Source organism: Theropithecus gelada, chromosome 8 (assembly GCF_003255815.1).
Source record: "Theropithecus gelada isolate Dixy chromosome 8, Tgel_1.0, whole genome shotgun sequence".
NCBI classification, from domain to species: Eukaryota; Metazoa; Chordata; class Mammalia; order Primates; family Cercopithecidae; genus Theropithecus; species Theropithecus gelada.
The window spans coordinates 14077028-14101023 of NC_037676.1; the positions used below are offsets into that span (position 1 = coordinate 14077028).

The 23996-nt window shown below is 39.1% G+C and overlaps 1 protein-coding gene across 3 annotated transcripts in view; it reads left to right on the plus strand.

Moving 5' to 3' along the window:
* The first annotated feature begins 1040 nt into the window (after positions 1 to 1040).
* TUSC3 (tumor suppressor candidate 3) overlaps positions 1041 to 23996 on the plus strand; it is a 209636-nt gene continuing 186680 nt past the window's right edge. For 2 of the 3 annotated variants that reach the window (XM_025394122.1, XM_025394123.1), the window contains exon 1: positions 1237 to 1718. In XM_025394122.1, the coding sequence (XP_025249907.1) occupies positions 1581 to 1718 (138 nt within the window). In that variant the 5' untranslated portion in view covers positions 1237 to 1580. Of the gene's footprint in view, positions 1719 to 23996 lie in introns of all 3 variants that reach the window. The other variant, XM_025394121.1, reaches the window with a different exon arrangement.

Below are 23996 nucleotides of genomic sequence, written 5' to 3' on the forward strand. Positions count from 1 at the left end.
TATATATAATATTTTTATATTCTACATATATTTTTGGAGACAGTGTTTTGCTGTCTCCCGGGCTGGAGTGCGGTGGCATGATCAGAACTCACTGTAACCTGAAACTCCTGGTCTCCAATGATCCTTCCAGCCTCAGTCTTGGAATAGCTAGGACTACAGGTACTCCCCACCATATCCAGCTGTTAATTTTTTTCTTTTTTTTCCTAAAGACAAGGACGATGTTGCCCAGGCTGCTCTCCAACTGTTGAACACAAGCAAGTCTCCTGCATAGGTCTCCCAAAGCATTGGGTTTACAGGTGTAAGCCACTGTGCCTGGCTAATCCTATATATTTAATTTCATGCATTTAGAAATATGTGCTATTTTAAGACTGCATGTACAGGTTTTATTACATTACCAAAGGTGTTCATGGCACAAGTGAAGAAATCTTTAGGAGAGTAATAAAAACCATGATGCATTAGAACAGATCAGGCCCGGTATCAAATGTTCAACATACGGTCTGCTGCTATGGTTCCTTTTTTTTTTTTTTTTTTTGAGAGGGAGTCTCATTCTGTCTCCCAGGCTGGAGTGCAGTGGCGTGATCTCGGCTCACTGCAACCTCTGCCTCCCGGGTTTATGCCATTCTCCTGCTTCAGCCTCCCAAGTAGCTGGAACTACAGGCGCTCCACCATGTCTGGCTATTTTTGTATTTTTAGTAGAAATGGGGTTTCCCCATGTTCACCAGGCTGGTCTCGACCTCCTGACCTCAGGTGATCCACCTGCCTTAGCCTCCCAAAGTGCTGGGATTACAGGCATGAACCACCATGCCCAGTCTGCTATGGTTCTTAAAATATTCAGAGAATAAAAATTGAAGTAAGGCTATTCGTTTTTATATTAAAAGTACCTAGTACAGTGCTCTGTACTTATGCATTCCCTGGATGCTGAATGAGTCACTAAATGAATGGAGTCTAGGCTGTGCCTCAGGCCTTCCAGTTGGGGCTGGAAGAGCTGTGAAGTTCTGAGACGGCTTCTGTGCATCGGGGGGCTCTGGAGTATGTTAGAAGGTTTCGCAGGGCTCTGGAGGAAAACAGCTGTGTTCCTAATCACGATCACAATGGGAATGGGGACTGCAGGGGCCAGGTTCTCATTCCCCAAAGCTTCCCCTACATCATCCAAGAAGGCACTCAGGTCTGTTTGTGCAAGGCCCCAGGTAAAGTGCTGGGCTACCCAGTAATTGGGTTCGGTAGCAGGATGGCCTCAGATTGAGGTCCCAGGGCCAAAGGACCGCCCCTCTCCCCAGCGTGGGTCCAGGAAAGACAGGTTCCAGGCGGGAGCACACGCCGCGCCCCTGGAGCCCGGCTCCCTCGCCACGCCCACTTCCTGCCCCCATCCCGCGCCTTTCCAGGTCTTCTCCCGGTGAACCGGATGCTCTGTCAGTCTCCTCCTCTGCGTCCTCGGCCGCGGCCCGTGTCCCTAGCAAAGCCGCTGCCACCCCGGAGGGCCCAGCCAGTGGGCTCCCGGAGGCTGGCCGGGCAGGCGTGGTGCGCGGTAGGAGCTGGGCGCGCACGGCTACCGCGCGTGGAGGAGACACTGCCCTGCCGCGATGGGGGCCCGGGGCGCTCCTTCACGCCGTAGGCAAGCGGGGCGGCGGCTGCGGTACCTGCCCACCGGGAGCTTTCCCTTCCTTCTGCTGCTGCTGCTGCTTTGCATCCAGCTCGGGGGAGGACAGAAGAAAAAGGAGGTAGAATGGATCCCCTTGGCCTTCCCCTGTGGGCGGGGGCGGGCCGGGGTGGGCCGCGTTGCCAGGCAGCCCTGCCGTGTTGCTAGGCAGCCTGGCCGCCGGCGTGGGCGGTGCCGGCGCTGGGGCGGGAGCCGCGTGGGTGGGAGGCCCTGGGGCCTTTCCAGGACGTGGAGTTAGCAGGGTTCTGACTTGAAAAACCACGGCAAAGCGTGCACTTGACTCTGCTTCTGAGCATCTCACACCTTTCAGACCCTGGACGCTTTTATTCCCAGCTGGAAACCCAGCTTGGAGCAATTGTGTCACTAAAAGGGGTGTGTTGGATGTGAAAATACCCTTTAGAAGTATTTATAAGCCTGCAGGGACTATTTGTTCCTCGTTTTCTTACTCTGTTCTCTTCATTACCCATTTCAAGAAGCAACAGAACCTGTCCAGAGTGTGTTTTAAGTTACTCTGTATGTTTGTTTTTCTTTATGTTGAACTCGGTGTGTACTTGTGAGAATAAGCTTACATTATTTATTTTATGCAAGTACAACAGAACATATTGAGAGTGTGTTTTAAGTTGTCCTGTATGTTTATTTTTCTTTATGTTGAACTCAGTGTATACTTGTGAAAATAACCTGACATTTATTTTATGCGGATTTATTTCTGAAGTTCATTCAATCTGATTTCAGTCTTAATCCAGCATTAACCTTGAAGAGGGTGAGGTTTGAAGTGACTGTATTTAAAGTAGTTGTAGTGTTTGCAAGTTCCAGTTATCCGTAACGGATAGTTGATCTAGCTGCTTCAGCAAAAATAGTTATTTCGGGAATGTGACTAAGGTTTCTAATTGTGGACCATTTTGGTAAGAGTGCTCTGCTTATACAATTGAAGATAGTTTTTTCTGGTTAAGTTGTACACCCTTACAGGGCTCAAAATCTGAATTGGGTTTAAGATATTAACAAAATTTTGATAGCTGTGTAGAGACAGTGAAAAAACATCCTCATATGCTGAGTAATTCTGTTTCCCTTTCTCTTTATTCTTTGTCTGAAACAAATACTGTGCGTTCAATATTAACTAATGTAGCTCTCTTCAGCTTTTAAATTTTAACATGAAAGTAGGCCGTATGAAATTACTGGTGAAGTTCTGCTAAGGGATTTAGATAACCACTGTTAAATTGAAATAGTATTTACAAATATAAATTAATGATATATTTTTTAGCACTTGGTATTTGTATACCATATTCCAAGAGTTTTAGATTTAGTAGTTCACGAGAAAGGTAGAAAAGTGAAGAAAAAGTACACAGCTTTTTCTGGATTACCAAAGCAAAGGGCAATAAAAGATGATGAAGAACTCCATGGAAATTGTGATGTTTTATCTCCTAGGAAGATCCCTAGGACCACGCCAGTTTTCTTTTGAAGGGTGTGAACCCCAAAGTATTTAAGACGGGCCTTAATTTTTTTTTTTTGGTCAAGGTTAAGGATGCACTGGTGACACAGCCTCCGGGGGTCCTGATGGCATGTTCCCAAGGTGGTCAGGTTATAGCTGGCTTTTATACATTTTAGAGAGACATAATACACTGATCAATACGTGTAAGATCTACATTGGTTTGATCTGGAAGGGTGGGACAACTCAAAGGGGGAGGGGCTTCCAGGTCATTGGTAGATTTACAAATTTTCTGATTGGCCGTTGGTTGAAAGACTTGTTACTAATAGAAAGGAATGTGGAGACCAAGGTTTTATTAGGCAGATGAAGCCTCCAGGTGGCAGACTTCAGAGAGAGTAGATTGTAAATGTTTCTTATCAGACCTAAGGTCTGTGTTGATGTTAATGCTGGTTGGCTTTTCCCGAATTCCAAAAAGAAGGAGGGTATAATGAGCATGTCTGGCCCACTTTTCCCATGGTAGCGTGAGGTGGTTTTTCTGGTAATCTTGGGAATATGCCCTTGGTGGAGAAGAGGGGCCCTTTCAGATGGTTGGGGCAGAGGTCGGAGGGTGCTTACATTTTTGTTTTTGGTTTACAAGGGGGAAAAAATTGTAAAAAGTGTACATGTTTACAGCATCTGAGTATCTCCAATGATAAGATGACTTTAATATATGAAAACGTTTATTGATTTAGTATAATTAAATCTAAATTACAGTGACGTCTGTTTCTGTTAAAATATTTTCATGAAATATATTTTTAAAATGAAAAACCAGGGAGAACATTGTTGAAGATTAAAAAAGTTTTTCTTGCAAAATTAGTTTTATTTCTCCTAAGCAGGAGTGCTTGATTTCAATTTATGACGCTATTACGGTATATATGTATTTTACTGAAGGAAAAGAACAAAATAAGAGCTTAAATAGTTGATGTTTTCAAGACTATACTTTCAGGGATCGTTTCTATAGTTGGTTAAATAGTTGGTGTTGTGGTACTTTACTCAATAAGCATGCGTATTTCTGAAATATAGGCCATTCCGTATCTGGTAGTCACTAAGTTCACAAACTGTGATCTCTTACAGTATTGGAAGGGAAACACTCTTATATTGGAAACATTAAGCGGTTGGTCACCAATGTGGTATTTTCCTAGTGATAGCCCTGGATTGTTTTGACTGTATGTGGTCTCTATCTTGCTGACTTTAAAACCTGATGCCTATGATAAGATTTGACACTATGAAACCTGAAAGGGTAGCAGCTGAAGCTTAATTTACTATTAATATAATAAATATTATTGACATATGTACCAAAGTAGTTGATTTAGCATGAAGAGTGTTTTTCTTCCTTCTAGAGAGGAAGCCAAATTGAAGTCTTAAAGTTGAGCCTGGAATCAGGAATGGACATTAGTTGATTTAAAGGAAGTAATATTTAATGGTTATGACAGTAATATCACCATAGATGGATTTTTAACTCATACAAATAGATGGTCCAGTTACAAGTCAGCCTCTAATTTTACGACAGACAAACGACGAACACTCTGAATTTTAGTTTGCTTGTTTTAAAATATAAATATAATACTCATATCTCAGGTATTATGTATACCTGTATATAACATCTAAAATATATAACTATATGTATATAAAGACTGTATATAAAATGCTTAGTGCAATGCCTAGGATATAACAAATGGTCACTAAGTGGTAGCTATTACTATATGTTCCTCATTTAAATGAAAGCGTTAGTATAATGAGATTCTGAAATGCAGTAAGGGTTTTTAAATTTTTTTTTTTTTTTTGCTGAAGAAACTAACTTTATAATAAATTATATGGTCTCTGGAATAGTCTGTTGCTTATTATGAAGCACTGAGAATTCCAAATTCTCTTACGTTGTTTGAAGATTTCCCAGGAAGAGATTTTGTATCATAGAAGACTTGATGATATCCCATGGATTTCTGTGTGTGTGTATATATGTATTATGTTTATGTTTATACACATCCACATATGCTTCTTCATGAAGACATTTTCATTCATTAAAAACAATGTTTTGTTATATTCCCTATTTGAGAATGTGGTTGAGAGAGTTAAGTGAATAGGCAAAGAAGATTGGAGATTTTTGTAGTCACTTTTCTTAATTACATTGAATATAGTCATTAAAAACTAATTTCTGAATCCTCACTGATGTTAAGTGATGTGAGTTTCTGGGAGACTTTGGCTTTTTAGTAGTGTATCATTTGCCTATCTAGTGCATCTTGTGTTTCTTTTATTTTGACAGTTTCTCTCTCTCTTATATCATTAACACTTACCAGTTAATCAGCTTCACTTAGAATTGTTTTAATTTATAATGACCTCTTCTGATAATGTGAAAAGAGCTCCAATTCTGTAATTATTTCCAGTACACTTATTGACTTTGCCATCATCAAAAGCAGCTGTTATAATAATTTATCTTATCTGCAAAGAATATGAGTAGCTGATAGGCCCTGATGAATATGCAATATGAAAAATTGAACAGCTTATAAATATTTTCTGAGTGATAAATTGACTAAATAAAACATATTTCAATTGCCTTTGACATAACTTCTATATGTCATTAATGTTTTTAAGTGCATTTTATACTGAGATGTGTAATATCCAGTTAGTTTTCATGGCACATTTGTGAAAGGGAGACTTTCCTATCTTAGCAAATCATAAAAGGGGAGAGAAGGAAGGTAAGCAAGGGATGTTACCTTTAAGCAGAGAACTTAAGTGGAAGAAAAAGTTGGCAGTCATCACACAGGAAATCATGGTAGTTATGCATTGATATGTATGCATATATGCACAGAATATATCGGTGCAGGCAGTTATTTCACTTAGGTTAGATTATATGTATGACTACCCCTTGAAGCATGATTGGAAATAGCCAAAGCTGCTTGTCAGGAATGCCACAATGTCATGGATGACAACAGAAGACATGGGATTCTTGTGTCACAGATGAAGGAGAGTTTATTATAGCAATAGAATAGTCTCTATGTACGTATAGTTTTATATTTTATATGTTATATACGTATTATATGTTACACCCACGTATACGTAATACGCAAGATACAGGTTTTATATTTTAAAACAAGCAAACTAAAATTCAGAGTTTGTCATATACCTGATGTCATACAATTAGAGGCTGAGTTGTAACTGGACCATCTATCTGTCTGACTTAAAAATCCTTGGTGCTAAGTATTGCTGTCATAACTATTAAATATTACTTCCTTTAAAGCAACTAATGTCCACAGCAATAGATGGTTTATTACTCAGCATTTGTACTGGTTCTTTGAGCTTCAGTTCACATTGAACAACATGAAGGGGGGTAGGTGATGCCCACTCGTGTGGTGAATTACACTGCGGGAGAGGAACCTTCCTTCCATTTAAGAAACCAAGGTCTGTGAAAATGGGCTGTACGCTTATTTGACCTCTTTCCTAAAGGGAGATGTTATCTTTATTATACTCAAAAGTAAACACTCATTTTTCTGGAGGAGAACTGTCTTCTTTGACTGTGTGCTATATACAAATATCCTTGAAAAGATGGTCCAGAACAAGTCAGTCAGTCCCTACACTAACAAGTTGTGTTAGAAACGCATGAGGAATTGTCTGTCTACGTAAGAGGTAGGAGCTTGGTCAAAAGACAGCATTTTCAGGATATTTTTCTCCACATACACCATCAGCACGTTTAGTGCCATATATGTGCCCTGTTCCACACATAAGGCACAGAGAAGGGGAAAGAGTGGAAACGTAACTCGAGCTAAAGAGTGATCAACTCTTAACCTTTGCTGCATTTACTTTTTTGTTCTCTCCCTCTTTAGGCCTAAATACTCACTGACTTTAGATGTGAGTGTGATCTGTTATGCCTGTGACTGCCGTGGATTGTTTCAGTGATCTTCAGGGTTTATGTGGCATATCAGACTATCTCAGACTATCAAATATCTCTGATATTTGGCATATCAGACTATAGATTGCTCATCTCCCTAAGAATCCCTCCTGGAGTATCATGCTAATCCCACCAGGATAGAAAACTGACTTTTCGTTAAGCGTAGGAATATTGTGTTCCCCAGCTGGAAAACAAGTACATGAACAAAGATTTATTTGTTACATAACATAACATGTGTGTATGTGTGTAACAAATGGATATTTCTCCTGGTCTGTATCCAGTCTTTGTTTCTATCTGTTGGGCAAGATTTCTGCAGCTTCTCAAACTGAGCATATTTGAAAGGGAACTCTTGATCCTTCCCTCTGCCCATCTGGCCCATCTGTTTTCTCATTGCTGTTAACAGTGCTGTTTTATGGAAAACAAATTTTAACATTCTAGCACATCATTTTTTATCTAATCACTTGCCGGTATAATACATCTTTGTAGTTCTTGCCCTGTATTTTGCAGATAGTACACGGGGATGCTGGCTTCATATAATTTCTTGGGGAGTTGTGCATGGACTTTCTATTTTACAACAAATATTACCGTTTTTTTTTTTTTTTTTTACATAGATAAGTAAGGCATATATAAATAGATTGAATGTTAAGGCTTCAAAAATGTTATTCAGAAGAATGATTTTTTCTTTTTTTTTCGGGACGTGGAGTTTTGCTCTTGTTGCCCAGGCTGGAGTGCAATGGTGTGAACGTGACTCACCTCAACCTCTGCCTCCCGGGTTCAAGCGGTCCTCCTGCCTCAGCTTCCCAAGTAGCTGGGATTATAGTCATATGCCACCATGCCCAGCTAATTTTGTATTTTTAGTAGTGATGGGGTTTCTCCATGTTGGTCAGGCTGGTCTCGAACTCCCGACCTCAGGTGATCCATCCACCTCGGCCTCCCTAAAGTGTGGGGATTACAGGCATGAGCCACTGCACCTGGCCCAGAAGAATAATTTTTCATGGTAATTGGTATCTGTTTGCCTGCCTGCCTGCCTCCCAGTTGGCCTGTCTCTCAAGGTCAACAAGAAGTTTAGAGAGTGTTTTGAAATCTGTTATAAAAGTCTTAAGATATGATTGCATCCTGTTAGTTAATGAACAGAAAAAAGTTAAAAATAAAGTGAATTATTTACTAGTATATTTATTATTATTAAAATTTTGGTTAATCATGTAAAGATGCCTACCAAGTTTGATATTTGAAGGTGAAAAATAAATTTTCTTTCCACTTCATGTTACCATGAGAACTCAAGTACCTATAATGTAATGGAAAGTGCACTTTAGTCTAGGTTAGGTAAGTAGTAACATTGATTTTATTTAGTGGAAATACTTGTTATTTTAGCAGTATAATTTTTAGGGACGGCATAACGTTGTCATTGTGATTTGATTCAACTTTTGGAAATATTTTGGTACAGAGTTTTCTCTGCTTGGAAACAGATAAACCATTGGCAAGTTAGTTTCTAGGAGTTTTGTAGTAAAAGTAAAGGTCATACATTGTGAAATCTTTTTGCTATTCATATTAAGTATTAAATTGAATGAAATACCTCAGGACAACTTACTGAGTTTAATAACTTGTTGGTTGATAATAAGGCTTAAATTATATCAGAAAAATAAAAATAAAACAAGCTATAAGCACACAGGATGCTAGGCATTTGACTTAGTTGGATTATTGTCATAGATTGAATGTTTATGTTCCCACAAAATTTATAGGTTGATATCCTAACTTTGAGAAAGTATTAGGAGGTGGGGCCTTTGGGAAGTGATTAGGTCCTGAGGGTGGAGCCCTCATGAATTAGATTAGTGCCCTTATAAATGGGACCCCAGAGCTCTCTGGTCCTCATTCCACCAAGTGAGGATACAGTGGTGAGAAGATAGCTTTGTGAGCAATCTGCAGTTAAGAAGGGAGCTTTCACCAGAACCCGACCATGCTGTAACTCTGATCTTGGACTTCCAGTACCCAGAACTGTGAGGAATTTTCTGTTGCTCTCTAGTTTATGGTAATTTGTTATAGCAGCCCAAAGGAACTAAGACAATCACATATAATTTTCACAGTATCTTTGCATGATAGTTGTGACAAAGTATTTGTCTAACTTTTGTCTTTGTTCACAGTAGGTTGGTTTGGCTTAAGTATTGAGAGAAGCTGGGACACTTAGCAGCCCCAAGCAATAATTCATATTAAAGATCATCATTGTTTCAGCATCTTGCAAATTAATGGTTTAGACGTGAGTATATGATACAGTTGTACATGACTTTGGGGAAGTTTCCTTCTTCTTTACGGAGGACACACAAGGAAGGGAAATTTTCTTAACCTGTCTTTGGACTGTGTGTATGAGAATGTGACGCTTGGGTTGCTGAAACCGTCTTATTATCTCAAAAGTACAAGCCTGAGGGCAAAAACCGGCGTTAAAAAATGGGAAGAACTGGGTAGTTGATGACATGTCTTAGCCTTGTAATTGCTCTCTCAACTTCTTGCTTTGTGAGTTAATAACTTTCCTTATTGTTTAGGACATTTCAGATTGGATTTCTGATTTTTTAAATCTAATATCACTCTACTAAGGGAGGTGTTGTTGAATTAAGAGTGTTGCGCATGATTGTACAACTTGTATGTTTACAATTTTACTCCAGAATTCTCCTTCTACACTGTGTTTTAATAACTAGCTATATAACCCTATTTGTCAATTAGACATTAAATATCAGTAGGAGCTTGTTGAGGTAGATGTAGCCCTCCCTGATCTTTGAATCTCAGTGATTAGTATTAAAAAATATCTGTGTGTGTTTCGAAGAGAATTTTCCATGTGTTCCTTTTATTGAAATAAGTGTTTTTACTGAGTGAATTGAAGTTCTCTGTTAAATATTGTATGAATCAAAAAATTGTAGGAGAAAGATTGGAAAAAATTTAATATGTACCTTAAAAATTGTTAGTCCAAGGAATGGGTGGAAGAGTAATTTATACCTCAGATATATTTGCTGCATACAATGTGTTTTCAATATGAATGCTTTTAAAGTACTTATTTCTTATTTTATTTTATTTTTTGAGATGCAGTCTTGCTGTGTCACCCAGGCTGCACTCTACCCATTCCTTGGACTGGGAGTTAAGATTAAGGGAAGGAAAATGGGACCTCCCTTAAGGAAGAGAGAATGCTGATTGGTCCACGTTTTTAGAATTTTCAAGGGGAATAAAAGTTTTTCTTATACTTATAAAAATGAAGTAGTTGTGCTGTTTCTTGCCATGGTTTGCTGTACATTTTTCCTCTTGGAGCATTTGTGAGGAGGAAGGATGACTGAATCAAGGTTGAATACTATCATAATTAGGTGTAGCAGGACGAGCTGCAGACAAGAACCCCTCAGACACCGAATTGTACAAGGAAAGGGCTTATTCAGCTGGGAGCATCGGCAGACTCACGTCTCCAAAAACCAAGCTCCCTGAGTGAGCAATTCCTGTCCCCTTTAAGGGCTTACAACTCTAAAGGGGTCCATGTGAGAGGGTCATGATCGATTGAGTAAGCAGGGGGTTCGTGACTGGGGGCTGCATGCACCAGCACCAGGAATTAGAATGGAACAGAACAGGACAGGGATTAGGTCAGGGGTCGGTCTTTACCTACCAGGCCCAGGGTGTGACGCCGGGCTGTCTGCCTGTGGATTTCATTTCTGCCTTTTAGTTTTTACTTCTTTTTTCTTTGGAGGCAGAAATTGGGCATAAGACAATATGAGGGTTGGTCTCCTCCCTTAATGGCCCTCTAATTCAGCTTGGGTTTCCATTGATAGCCACATGAGTCGCATGCTTAGATGTTGGAGCATAGTGTAAATCATAAGAGAGTAGTAACTGTAGAATATGATTTTAAAAAATACTGCATTATAGAATGTTAGAGCAGGAAAGTCAGGTTTCAGGCTAAATAACAAAGCTGGGACTAAAAACAAGGTTTCCTTATACCACAGTTTATGTTACTATGTTCTCATGCTTCATTACAAGAATTTATGCTGTCAGGGTCTTACCCTCCTACCCTGCGCCCATCCCCTGTTCTTTCATCACTTTCATACTGTTTCATGACTATCATGATTCTTTCCTCTGTCTTTTTGTAGCTGATCTTTTTTTAATTAATTAATTATTATTATTTTTTTTTAAAGACAGAGTCTCACTGTGTCACCCAGGCTGGAGTGCAGTGGCACGATCTCATCTCACTGCAACCTCTGCCTCCTGGGTTCAAGTGATTCTCGTGCCTCAGCCTCCCAAGTAGCTGGGATTACAAGTGCATACCACCACACTTGGCTACTTTTTGTATTTTTAGTAGAGACTGGCTTTCATCATGTTGGCCACGCTGGCTTCAAATTCCTGACCTCAGGTGACCCGCCCACCTCGGCCTCCCATTGCTGAAATTACAGGGGTGAAATAAAATGGTGACTTACAAAGTGTTAAGGACCTTATACAGGTTCTAGAAAAAGAAATGTGGATTCTAGTTCCTTTGATTTAAATTCTGTGTTCTTGGTAAAGTCACTTAACAGTTTGGAGCGGCCGTTTTCCTCAAATGTAAAACGAGACGGTTGAACAATATCAGGATTTCCGAACCTGGTAAACACGGGAAAAGCTTCCCATTAGTTCTCTGAAATTACATACGTTTTTCATTTATGGAATAAATGTGTTTTTCTGGCATAGCTATAATTTTTATCAGATTCTAAAAATGCCTAGAAACTGCTAGAGTAGACTTTTTTAGATCCTTTCTAGATTTTTAAGATTATATAAAATATGGTAATAGAATGATTTAGGTAGTTTCTCTATATATCAAAGCTATTTTTATGTTTTAGAAGTTGACTCATGGTAACAGTCCTGCTTTGATTTGATGACAACTTTCTTATCATAAAGAAGCCTAAATAACATTAATTTTCAGCAATTTAATTGAGTTACATGATCCGTAGGGAATAACAAAAATTGTGGCTGAGCTGTGTAAGTTCTTTTATTTGACTATCAAATAGCAATTAAATTTACACTCTCATTATTTTTGTCTGTTTCAAATACCTAATCTCCAAAGCCATAAATTAAATCAGTAAGCTACTTTTGTACAGTGCTGTAGTTTTCAAAGAACTTCATAGGTGTTATAACCACAGTAACTCATGAGAAACAACATAAGAAGTTATTGGTCTAAGTATAGTCATTACTGGCAGACTCTTGTGTTCAAGGTATGTGTTATGAGAGTAATAAACAAAATATTCTGCAAGCTTTTAAAAAGGAATGGGAGGGTACTTGTTGTATTACTTCCCCTTTTTCTGTATTCCTTTTCCTTGAAAAGTTACTTCTGTTAAGTTGAGTTAGCCTCATAGCGTTTCCCTACATAGTTCATAATCTTTGTTTTTGGATTTTCACAGGGTTCCATCATGACACAGTAAATAGATGATCCCAGGGAACTGTATACTGTGTTTTACTGATTCTTACTAAAGTAGAAACTTCTTGAGTACAGAGACTTCTTTGATTTGATGTCTATGCCATAATAGTTATGGCAGAACCCCAAAGTAGACAAGCCTTTTATGTTTGATTGCTGTTTGGCTGTTGATTTCTTAAGCATGTTGTAAGTGTTTTTCATATTATGTATCTTTTGGTGATTTTTACATAGAAATACTATTATTGATGTAAGCAGTACGAAATAAATATATTTGAATATCATTTTCCTAAAATATGGCACATGTTATTGAACAGAGTGCCAAGTTATTGAAGTTTCTCCAATATGTGAGCTGTCATTTTTTTTCCAACAAATATTTATTGGTGAATACTACATGTTAGGTAGGTACTGTGCTGGATTTTGCAGGTAGAGTGATGAACAAGGCGGCCATTATCCCTGATGTATCCTACTGCTCATAGCTCAGTGGGAGATTCAGACAGAAAATCAGGCAGTTATAATGTAATATGAGAGGAGAATAAACTGGGAAATAATGGGTGCTATACTAGCATATTGGTGTGAGCTGAAAACTAAAGAAATAGGAAATAACTCAGTGAAGAGGGCGAGTACTCTAGGCCAAGAAAAACAGCACTGGTAAAGGTCCAGCAAGTTCAGAGAACTCAGAACTTGATATGGCTAAGTTTAGAATACACTAAACTTAGGGTGGGGGAATAGTGGTTGAGGCCAGGGTGGAAGTGAGGGTCAAATCTTGAAGACTCTTCTTAAGTCATGTTAAGGAATCTGGATCTGAACTTGATCCTGAAATCAGTGGGGAGAATTGCAGGGTTTTATCTTGGGAGTGACAAGGTGAGGTTTATACTGAGAAGGATTGCTTTGGCTGTGCTGTGGAGAATAGCTTAGGTGGGGATGCAAGACTGGAGAAGAGGCTTCTGCAGATGTCAAGGTGAAAGGTAATGATGACTTGAAATTAGTTGTGGCAGCGAGAATGAAGAAAAATACCTGGATTTCAGAGCTGTTTAGGAGCCAGACTAGATAGTACTTGGTAATTGGTTGTGTGTGGAATGAGAGCGAATGAGACAAGGGTGATGACTACATTTCTTGATAAAAGGGAAATTCTATTATTGAAATAGGAAACAGGAGAAGGAGATTTTGGAAGGGAGATAACATGTTCACCTTTGAGAATGTATGAGATGCCTGTGTGAAATCTAAACTGAGATGTTTGAAAAGCGGAATATGTGGAGATGAAGCTTTGATCTGGGCTGAAGATAAAATAGACTTGAAAATCATTAGCCTAAATGGGAATTGAATTTATGGTGGTGGATAAAAATCACCCAGCCAGAGCACATACAGTGAAAAATAGAGGACCTAATGCAAACGCCTCAAGGATACCAATATTTCAGTGTGCTGTAAAAGGGATGCTTGCAAAAGATCCTTGGACTTTGTTGGTGGAGGAGCTTAGAAGGAAATGCAGCAAAATTTTGGATGTCACAGGAAGAGAATGTTCCAAGGAGAGGTCAACAGTGGTAACTTTGGACTTTGCTGCTGGAGGAGCTTACAAGGAAACACAGGAGAAGTTTGGATGTCACAGGAGGAGAATGTTCCAAGCAGAGTTCAACAGTGGTAAGTGGTGACTACTGAGAGGTTAAATAACAACTGAACAGTTCTTTGGATTTAGCAAGAACAGCTTCACTGCAGTGTTACAGTGGGAACTAGAATGTGGTAGGTTAATTAATGAGTGGGTTGTGAGGAATTGGAGGCAGCCAACACTTCTTCTCAAACAATTTGTTGTGAATGCGAAGAGAGAGTTAAGTGGTGGTAGCTGGAGAAGAAGCTGAAATGAAAATAAAGAATCTAGTGTCAGGTGACTGAGAAGGTAGGAGGAAGGAATGGGAATTGGAGAACAGCTGGTAGCATTACCCTTATATGGGAATGTGGTGGTTTTTAGGGTTGTTTGTAGATACTTCGGTTTTCCCCATACATATGGTAGTGTCTTAGGCCATTCAGACTGCCGTAACCATCAACTGGGCAGCATATACACAATACAAATTTTTTTCTCACAGTTCTGGGTCCTGGGAAGTCCAAGATCAAGGTGACCTCAGATCGGTGTCTGGTGAGGCCCACCTTCTCAGAGATGGCCCCTTCCCTGTCTTCACATGATTGAAAGGACGAATGAGCTCCCTTGAACCTATGGATTTTTTGTTTTGTCATATCTTCAAAGCCCCACCTTCCTCGTATCATCACAATGGTGATAAGGTTTCAACATAAGAATTTTGTGGGGATACAAACATTCAGACCCTAGCACGTAGGATTTAACTTTCCTAATATTTTGAACTCAGCATGGCCACATGATTTACTTTACCCTGTGAAATGCAAGGCGATGTGTTGTGTGTCATTGCTAGGCAGAAGCTTGCAGCATCATTGCATGCCGTATTCTCTTTTCCTGTCTCATGCTGACTGGGAATGTTTGAGATGGTGCATTTTGTATCAGCCTGGGTCCCTGAGTGACCAGGGTGAGCAGCCTCCCTGACAACTCACAATGAAGAAATATACTTTTATTTACTTATTTTTAAATACTAAGATATGGAGCTCTTAGTGCACTAAAGTCTAACCTATTTGGATTGTTTCAAGGACTGTTGACTTTTACATTTTACTATAATTTTTTTTTTTTTTTTTTTTGAGATGGAGTCTTGCTCTGTCACCTGGGATGGAGTGCAGTGGCGCAGTCTTGGCTCACTGCAAACTCCGCCTCCCGGGTTCATGCCATTCTTCTGCCTCAGCATCCCGAGTAGCTGGGACCACAGGCACTCATCACCATGCCCGGCTAATTTTTTTTTTGTATTTTTAGTAGAGACGGGGTTTCACCGTGTTAGCTAGGATGGTCTCGATCTTCTGACCTTGTGATCCACCCGCCTCGGCCTCCCAAAGTGCTGGGATTACAGGTGTGAGCCACTGCGCCCGGCCAACATTTTATTATAATTTTAAATAGCTACTGTGGAAACAGGTAAATTGACTCAGAAAGCAGTGAAGCGCTGCTAAATCATGTTAGGGGCCATTTAAGTTTGGAGTTATGGCAAAGAGATTAAAGGAACACACATAGATAAACAGGATGGAAGGTGATTTTGAAAAATTTACGTAAGATTTCTCCTTGATTAGGTAAGTAGGTGACAGTATTGACAGCATTGCAGTCTTTTTTTTTTTTTGGAACGGTGTCTCACTCTGTTGCCCAGGCTGGAGTATAGTGGTGTGATCTTGGCTTACTGCAACCTCTTGCTTCCTTGGCTTATGTACCACCATGCCAGGCTAATTTTTTTTTTTTTTTTTTTAAAGACATGGTCTTGCTCTGTTGCCCAGGCTGGAGTGCAGTGGTGGGGGATCACAGCTCACTGCAACCTTGACCTCCCAGGCTTAAGTGATCCTCCCACCTCAGCCTCCCCAGTAGCTGGGATCACAGGCACGTGCCACCATGCCTAGCTAATTTTTTTGTATTGTAGAGACGAAGTCTCCCTGTGTTGTCCAGGATGGCCTTGAATTCCTGGGCTCAAGTGATCCCCCTGCCTTGACCTCCCAGAGTGCTGGGATTACAGTACTACAGTCTTAAAATGAGAAATTGTTAGGCAGTTAATGGTAACCTTCGTTTCTCTCATGTTTTACTTCGAAGGTCTCAAACCAATTTCCTGATGTTTTGATATTTTTATGAATCAGATAAACCTTTTCATGTTTGTAATATTTCATAACTGTTGAGATATTGCATCTGTCTGAAGAATCTTGTAGAAGTTTAGCAACTTTTGATTATTTGTTCTGAGGAGCCTTTTGTTTAGAAGTATTAACTTTAGCTACATTTCTTATGGACTTTTTCAGCTGTGGGTCATTTTATGAAATATAAGCCAGTGTTGATTTATAATAATTTATAGTTCTCTGATAACATATATCAATAATGTATGCTTTCTGGATATAAATGATCAAAACCTTTAGCAAATAGAGGTAAAAATCAATTTTTCAGTAGGCCTTCATACCTAAGATGGAAATGGAAAAACAGCAGCAATAAGAACAGCTAAGCAGAAGTGTGGCTCCAGAGATCTTGGAGATAAGAACTTCCCAGCGTTTTGTTTTCTTCTAACCTGGAGGGGTATCACTACACAATTACTGCAGGAGGTTCAGTACTGTAGTGATTTACCAACACTGTTATCTTATGGTTTTCTTCTGAGATGTTATCATTCATGGATTGTATATAAGATATCCTGTTCTAAAAAATCCTATCTCTTAGTGTGGCGTAGCTGATAAAACCGCTTTGCAATTTATCTTCCCATCCCTCTTCTCTCCTCTCCCTTAAGATGAATAATCCACTTTAAGCATTGAGAAATAGGATATAAAGTGCAAGGGCGGTTTGTGGGTATATTAGTTTTATATGGATGCATAAAAAATTGCCACAATTTAGTGGCTTAAAATAGCACCCATTTCTTATCTCCTAGTTTCTAGATGTCAGAAGTCTGGGCATGGTGCAGCTGGATTCTGTCTCTGTTAAGGGTCTTAGGAGGCTAAAAATAAGGTAACGTCAGGTTGCGTTCTCATCTGGATCTCTGGGTCCTCTTCACAACTCATTCAAGTTATAGGCAGAATTCAGCTTTTTGTAGTTGTAGGAAAGAGTTTCCTGTTTTCTTCCTGCTTGTGTTGCTCTGAGTTCTTTGCAGCCAACACCAGGTTCTAGCCATGGAGCACCATCTGTAGGCCGTTCACAGCATGGCTGTTTGCTTTATTCCAGGTCACTAGGATGACTTTCTTGACACTTCTTTTAAAATGTTTACCTGATTAGGTGAGGCGAATCCAGGAAAATCTCTCATTTAAATAACTCAGAGTTAATAGATTAGGGACCTTATGTTTGCAAATATTTGCCATAGAAGGTAACATAATTGTGGGAGCGCTATTCTGCTATATCACAGGTCCTGTCCATACCCAAGGGGAGGCAGTTACATTAGTATGGTTCATTGGGGATTATTTTATTTATGCCTGCTAACGTGGGCAAGCTTATAGTTTTAGATTTTATGTAGTTTTAAATGGTGGCTTATAAAATCCACATAAACAGGCATGATAGTCAATGTATAGGGCAGCATTATTTAATGTAAGACATTTACCGATGACTATAAAATTAAATTCATGATAACTTTATCATCACTTTGCTTCTTAAATAACTTTATGTGTGTCAGTCAGGGTTCAGTCACAGACGCAGGACCAGAAGAAGGTGAATCTCTCTATCTCTCGATTAATTTGCAATGGGGTGAACCTGTTAAGTAGTCTCCAAGAGGCTACTGTTTGCATGGTGATGTTGGAGATTGTGGTCTGAGGGCAGGCGGTTGGGAAGGAAGATTGCTGTAACATAAGGAAGATTCAAGAACAAGCTGGAATCCCAGCATTTTGGGAGGCTGAGGTGGGCGGATCACGAGGTCAGGAGTTTGAGACCAGCCTGGCCAATATGGTGAAACCCTATCTCTACTAAAAATACAAAAATTAGCTGGTGGTGGTGGCGGGCACCTGTAATTCCAGCTACGCAGGAGGCTGAGGCAGACGAATCGCTTGAACCCGGGAGGCAGAGGATTCAGTGAGCGGAGATTGCGCCACAGCACTCTAGCCTGGGTGACAGAGCCAGACTCCATCTCGGTGGGGGAAAAAGAAACCAAAAAAACAAAAAAGAAAAACAAGGTGGAACTTACAAGGGTGGACTGAAACCATCCTCAGAGTAGTTTTAACGCTTATAGTTAAGTTGCACGGTACTGAGAAAATAGTTGTTCACAAAAGTAAGCAGTTGTAAATAAGAATTATTTCAAGTAGTTCACGTATCTTGTAGTCTCAGAATACCTATTAAACTGGTCCAGAAGTTTGGAAGATTAATAGATATTTTCCTTTTCACGGGGATATGAACAATTAAAGTTCAAAATTAAAATTTACAAATTTTCATTGAGTCTGAAACAATTGTTTGGTGGGATATACTTTTAAAATACATTTTCATACATTAAATGCTTTAAAGAAATGTTTGCCTCTTCCTCTCCATTATAGGATAAACCGTTATTATTCTGTCAGACATTTACTTGAAGTTTCAACATTTTAAAAAGTGTTTAGATTTTAGTTTAGATTTTTTTTTCTACTTTTTGTGACTGGCACGTCGAATATTAGAAACCTCGTAACTATGGGGAGGGAATTTTCAAATCGAGGTTATGAATATTATGGAGAATAGTAGATAACTAAGTTTGGGCAGCCGTGTTGTTTTTGAGTTAACATTTCTCTATCAGCTAAAACAAAAAATAAAGATAAAAAAGTGATTTATTGTCTCATTCGAAATATTCATATAAAAATCTTAATGTCATCCAGCTGCCAACAGAGTAGTAGGATACAAAAGAAAATTATGGAATCCACTATCTACCATGTTATTACTAAGTCTGAATAGTGTCAAATATGAAGATAATGCCTTAATAAAATTAACAATTTATGTAGTATTATCCTCTACTGTGTTGAAAGATACTTACATCTTTTTAATACCCCCTTTTGTTTGTGAATATGCAGTGCCTATTTGAACACATTTTTCAACAGCTTTAGAGCTACTTGTTATGTCATTTTCCTTCTGTGGCTTTCATTCTTTTATCAGGTTTTATTATGTTTTACATCCGCTGGTGTCTGGTGTGCCAGAGCTGTTTACCATATGAGTTTTCTCTTCCTCACGGACACAAGCGAGATGACATTTCCCAGTGTCGCCCGTGTTTACATGGGACAGTGGGACAGAGTTCTAGGCGATGGAGTGTAAACAGAAGTGATCTATGTCATCCGCAGCCTGGCCCGTCAGGATTTCCCCATGCTGGTGCTGCAGTGTCCACTCCCACCCTGTTCTAAGGACTCAGCTTGTTTGCATCACAAGCTTCCCTGTGTGGTTCTGTTAGTGTGTCTCTGAGACGTGGAAGATAGAAGAGAAGGGGAGAGGCCACTGTTCTTCATAGAGAGCTGAGGCTCATTCATGGGCAGATACGAGGTTTGAAGCGTTGTTGAGGGAAGTCCAGGATGACCATTGTATGCATTTCATATGGTTGCTGTAACACATTATCACAAATTTAGAGGCTTAAAACAACAGCAGTGTATTATGTTACAGTTCTGGAGGCGGGATGTCCGAGTCAGTCTCACTGGGCTAAAGTCAAGGTGTCTGCAGGTTTGTTTCCTGCTGGAAGCACTGAGGGGAGAGCCCTGTTTTCTTTTTTTTTTTTTTTTTTTTTTTTTTAATCTTTTGCAGCTTGTGGAGGCTGCCTGCATTCCTCTTGATTTCTTACTTGGCATCATTCCAGTCTCTGACTTCCATTCCCACATCTGAAAAACTGACTCTGATTTTCTTGCCTTCCTCTTACAGAGACCCTTATTATTTTGGAACTATCTGACTAATATAGGTTTATCTCTTCCCATTTCAGGATCGTTTGTTTAGTCACATCTTGTGTCAGTAAGGTAACACATAACCAGTTTCTTGGAATTAGAACATGGACATCTTTGGTGGGGTGGAGGAGGTCCCACTTTTCAGACTACCACAACTACCTGCCAGCTGTTGCAGACCAAGGTAGTTGGTGGAAGCTTTTAAGAAATTCACACACTCCAGGTGGGCTTTTGAGAATCTCCTGCTTTGGAGCTATAGGCAGAGATTGTATCTGTTTTCTTTAGCTTTGTTTCTTTTGTCCTCCAGTGGTGGTCTAAGCTGCAACTGATTCTCTGTATTAAATACTTGAATGCTTGTAACACATGCGTTGGTTATTGTGTTTCTGACTGCAGTCTGATACAAAGCTCTTTCCCTATAACTAGGCTGGGAATGTAAAGAGGGACCTGGAAAGCCATGTGTTGCGGATGGCAGAGCAGCCATCAGCCTAGGTGTGGGTGACTGTGTGGTACAGTCTTCTTGCTTTCCTGAATTTGGCCCTAGACTGTTATATGGATGTAAGCCACTAAAATTTTGGGGTCTGTCTGGTACTACAAAACTTTGTATAGCTGAATTCATTCTTACTAATGAAGATGGCTTATTGAAAACTGAATACCAAAATAACTTTCATCGCTTACGATGTATTTAAACACACCTGATTTAGAGTAGTACATTTTCCTTGTATTTTGTGTCCATCATTTGTTAATAAAGCCACTCAGCCCCGGAACTAACTTATTGGTATATGCATTCTCAGTGTCTTCTCTAGGCAGCATTATCAGAAGATGCTACAGTTTGCGTATTTAGAGCAGTGATTCATGTGATAGATTTTCTTGCCATGACTAGACTAAAACGTTGCATTCAGAAGCCATTCTTTAATAGTATGCCCCCTCTTATGTGAGATGCAGCAGCTTTATTGCCAATGTGTGTCTGTCATCAGCTTTAATTTTTTCCTGGAGCTCAAAAACAGATTTTAGTGGTTGGTGTTTTGAGGAAAACAACTTTAAATCACTTTATTATTCCTCGTAGGATTATTTTGAACATGTGCTATTGTTACCATTTGAAGATGAGGAGACCTGAGTTCAAAAATTTTTGTCACATGGTAACACAACTGCTAAAGGAAAGAGCTGAACCACAACAAGTGATCATGAAAAAAGTTACTTTTTTTCATCATATATTTCTCAGAGGAGGTATATGTACTTGTTTATCTGGCTTCACGGAAGACATATATTCTTTTTTTTTTTTTTTTTGAGTCAGGGTCATGCTCTGTTACTCAGACTGGCATACACTGGCACAATCATAGCTCACTGCAGCCACAGCCAACCTCCTAGGCTCAAGCAGTCCTCCCACCTTAGCCTCCTGAGTAGCTGGGATTATAGGCATGTGTCACCATGACTGGCTAATTGTGTGTGTGTGTGTGTGTGTGTTTGTAGAGATAGGATTGTACCATGTTGCCCAGGCTACTGTTAAATTCTTGGGATCCAGTGATCCTCCGGCTTTGGCCTCCCAAACCATTGGGATTGCAGGTGTGCCCGGCCAACACATATTCTTAAAAGTTGTAACATGAGTTGTATTTTGGTTTTCACTTAGTGATAACCACCAGGAGGGGCTTTTATTGCATGTGCTCTTGGCTAAGACAGTGGCAAATTGGGAATCTGCAACAAATTCTAGTCATAGCTCTTTTAACTCAGTGATCTTGGTTAAGCCACCGTATCTTTCTGAGTCACAGTACTTTCAGCAGTTAAGAATTAGACTTGAGCCAGATCAAAGATTCTTTGAACTCTCACATTTTATCATTCCTTTTAATGAAGGAACTGGAAAACATTTCAGGGCAATGGGGAAGGGGAAGCATTATTTTCAGAAGAACACTGAAGTTAGTATTTTTTCAATTAAAAAAAAGTTCTTCCTCACTTACTGCTTCTTTACTTAGCCACCAAACATTAATCACTGTCTTAGTTCTAGCACAGTAATTTAAAAAGTTTTCCTATCAAATATTAGCATAAGGTCCTTTGCATTATATATCTTGAAATCACCCGTGGAACCTTGCCCAGAGTAGATACTTACTTATTTAAATTTTAAAATAGTAGCAAACATTTTCAAGTACTTAAGGTTCCTTTTCAGTAGTTAAGTATTATAATCCTAACAGGTCCTCAGTTGTCAATGGCTTTGCATATAAACATGACTAGCTCTCTTGTATCACTTTTTAAATATCAACTTGATGAAATCCTTTGTCATATATAAGATTGCAGTCAAGCATGAGAGTGACCAAAAAATAATGTGACATGATGAGTTGGGATAGATGATAGGGTGAAATGAGGATGGATGTATACATAGGGACAACTTTTGTAAGTGTTTGCAATGTAACAAATGGTTTTTGCCTCTCTACAAAATTTTGTGGTTATTGTGTGCACATCTCCTGTGGCATATGCCGGACTAGAAAGCACTAAGAAATTACTAAGATGAATGCCATGTTTGCATTTGGGTTGCTGGTAATGAAAGACACATTGAGTAATGTGTGGTACCCCTTATTTTTGTCCTCTGTAGGCCTCCACTCCTTTTTCTCCTCTTTGTTTTCATATTAACAACCCCCTTTTAATGACCACATTGGTAGCATATTGTCAGGGAAGGCTACACATATTACTCATTCCTCTTTCATGGTTGGCACAAGGTTGGGAAAGTGACTAGAGCCATTCTCTGAAATGTGTCCAAATGGAACTAGCAGAATGATTACCTTGCTAACTGGCTTATGAAAATGGAAGAATGTGCTTTTAGTTTGTCTCTCACTTCTGGCATGAAAAACTCTGGTGTGCAGACGCTAAGCAAAAACACAAAGAGAAGAGGTATTCATTTATTTCATAAATATTTAAGCACTAACTCTGTGCCAGTCCTTCCTTGTTCTGGGTGCCATCAGTGCAGAAATAAACAAAACGTATAAAAATCGTTGCCCTCATGGAGCTTCTATAGCTGGAGGGAGTACTGACAATACCAGTTAAGTTCTTGTATCTGGTCATTCCTGAAACCAAATTTATCTTCATACCTTCTTATTATATGAACTTATAAAGTCCATTTTGCCTAAACTAGATGAACTAGGCTTATGTCATTTGTAATTTAGGATGTTTTGATAAACATGAAAGACATAACTTCTTTCAGCTTTCATTAAGAAGATAATACAGAATTTAAAAATACATAAATTCTTTTTTTTTTTTTTTTTTGTTGGAGTCTCGCTTTATCGCCTAGGCTGGAGTGCAGTGGTATAATCTCAGCACACTGCAACATCCATCTCCCAGGTTCAAGTGATTCTCCTGCCTCTGCCCCACAAGTAGCTGGGATTGGTGCATGCCACCACACATGGCTAATTTTTGTTTAAAAAAAAAAAAAAAGTCTTATTGATATATTTGTGTAAAACGTTGTCATGTGTTTTCACACTTTTTTCCATTTTTGGTACTTGGAGATTACATTATCCTTTATTTTTTTTTCCTCATTTCATTCTAAGCTGTAACCTCATGGTTTCCTCATATTTCATTCTAAGCTTTAACCTCAAGGCACATGGGTTTACTACTTTCTTTAGTCATTCAGGAGGGAATAACTATTTTGTTTAGTAAATATTGCCAAGTAGACCTGGTTTACAGTAGATAGTTTTGGTAAGTCATTGTGTGGATTTTTACATATTAAATGATCAAATTTTAAAAATTATGAAAAATCAGTAAGTTTCCTTTATTACTGTAGGATTAAGAGTATCATGCAAAATGTTTATTTATAGTCTTATAATTGTTGGCATTTTTTGTCCCATCTGCTTCTACATTTGGCATACCTAGTACTGTAAGATAGAGAAGCTACTAAATTCTTTTAGTCATTCTTCCATTGCACTGTTACAGCTCTATGTAGTTTTTCTTGCTACTTGCTGGAAAACAACACATGGGCAGTTTATTTTCATAGAAAAAATATACTCCATAAATGTAGATGAATTGAGGTGAGAGTCAGAGAGTTTCCTTGTGAATTTGAGATAAAAAATTACAGCATCATGATAATGAAACTACCTTATTATAGACACACACAAAGTTTATTTAACTTGTCTTAGAATATATGTATAATTATCCTGACATCTGAACCTGGGCAAAGATAATAGCTTGTGGTCAGAAGGAGCCA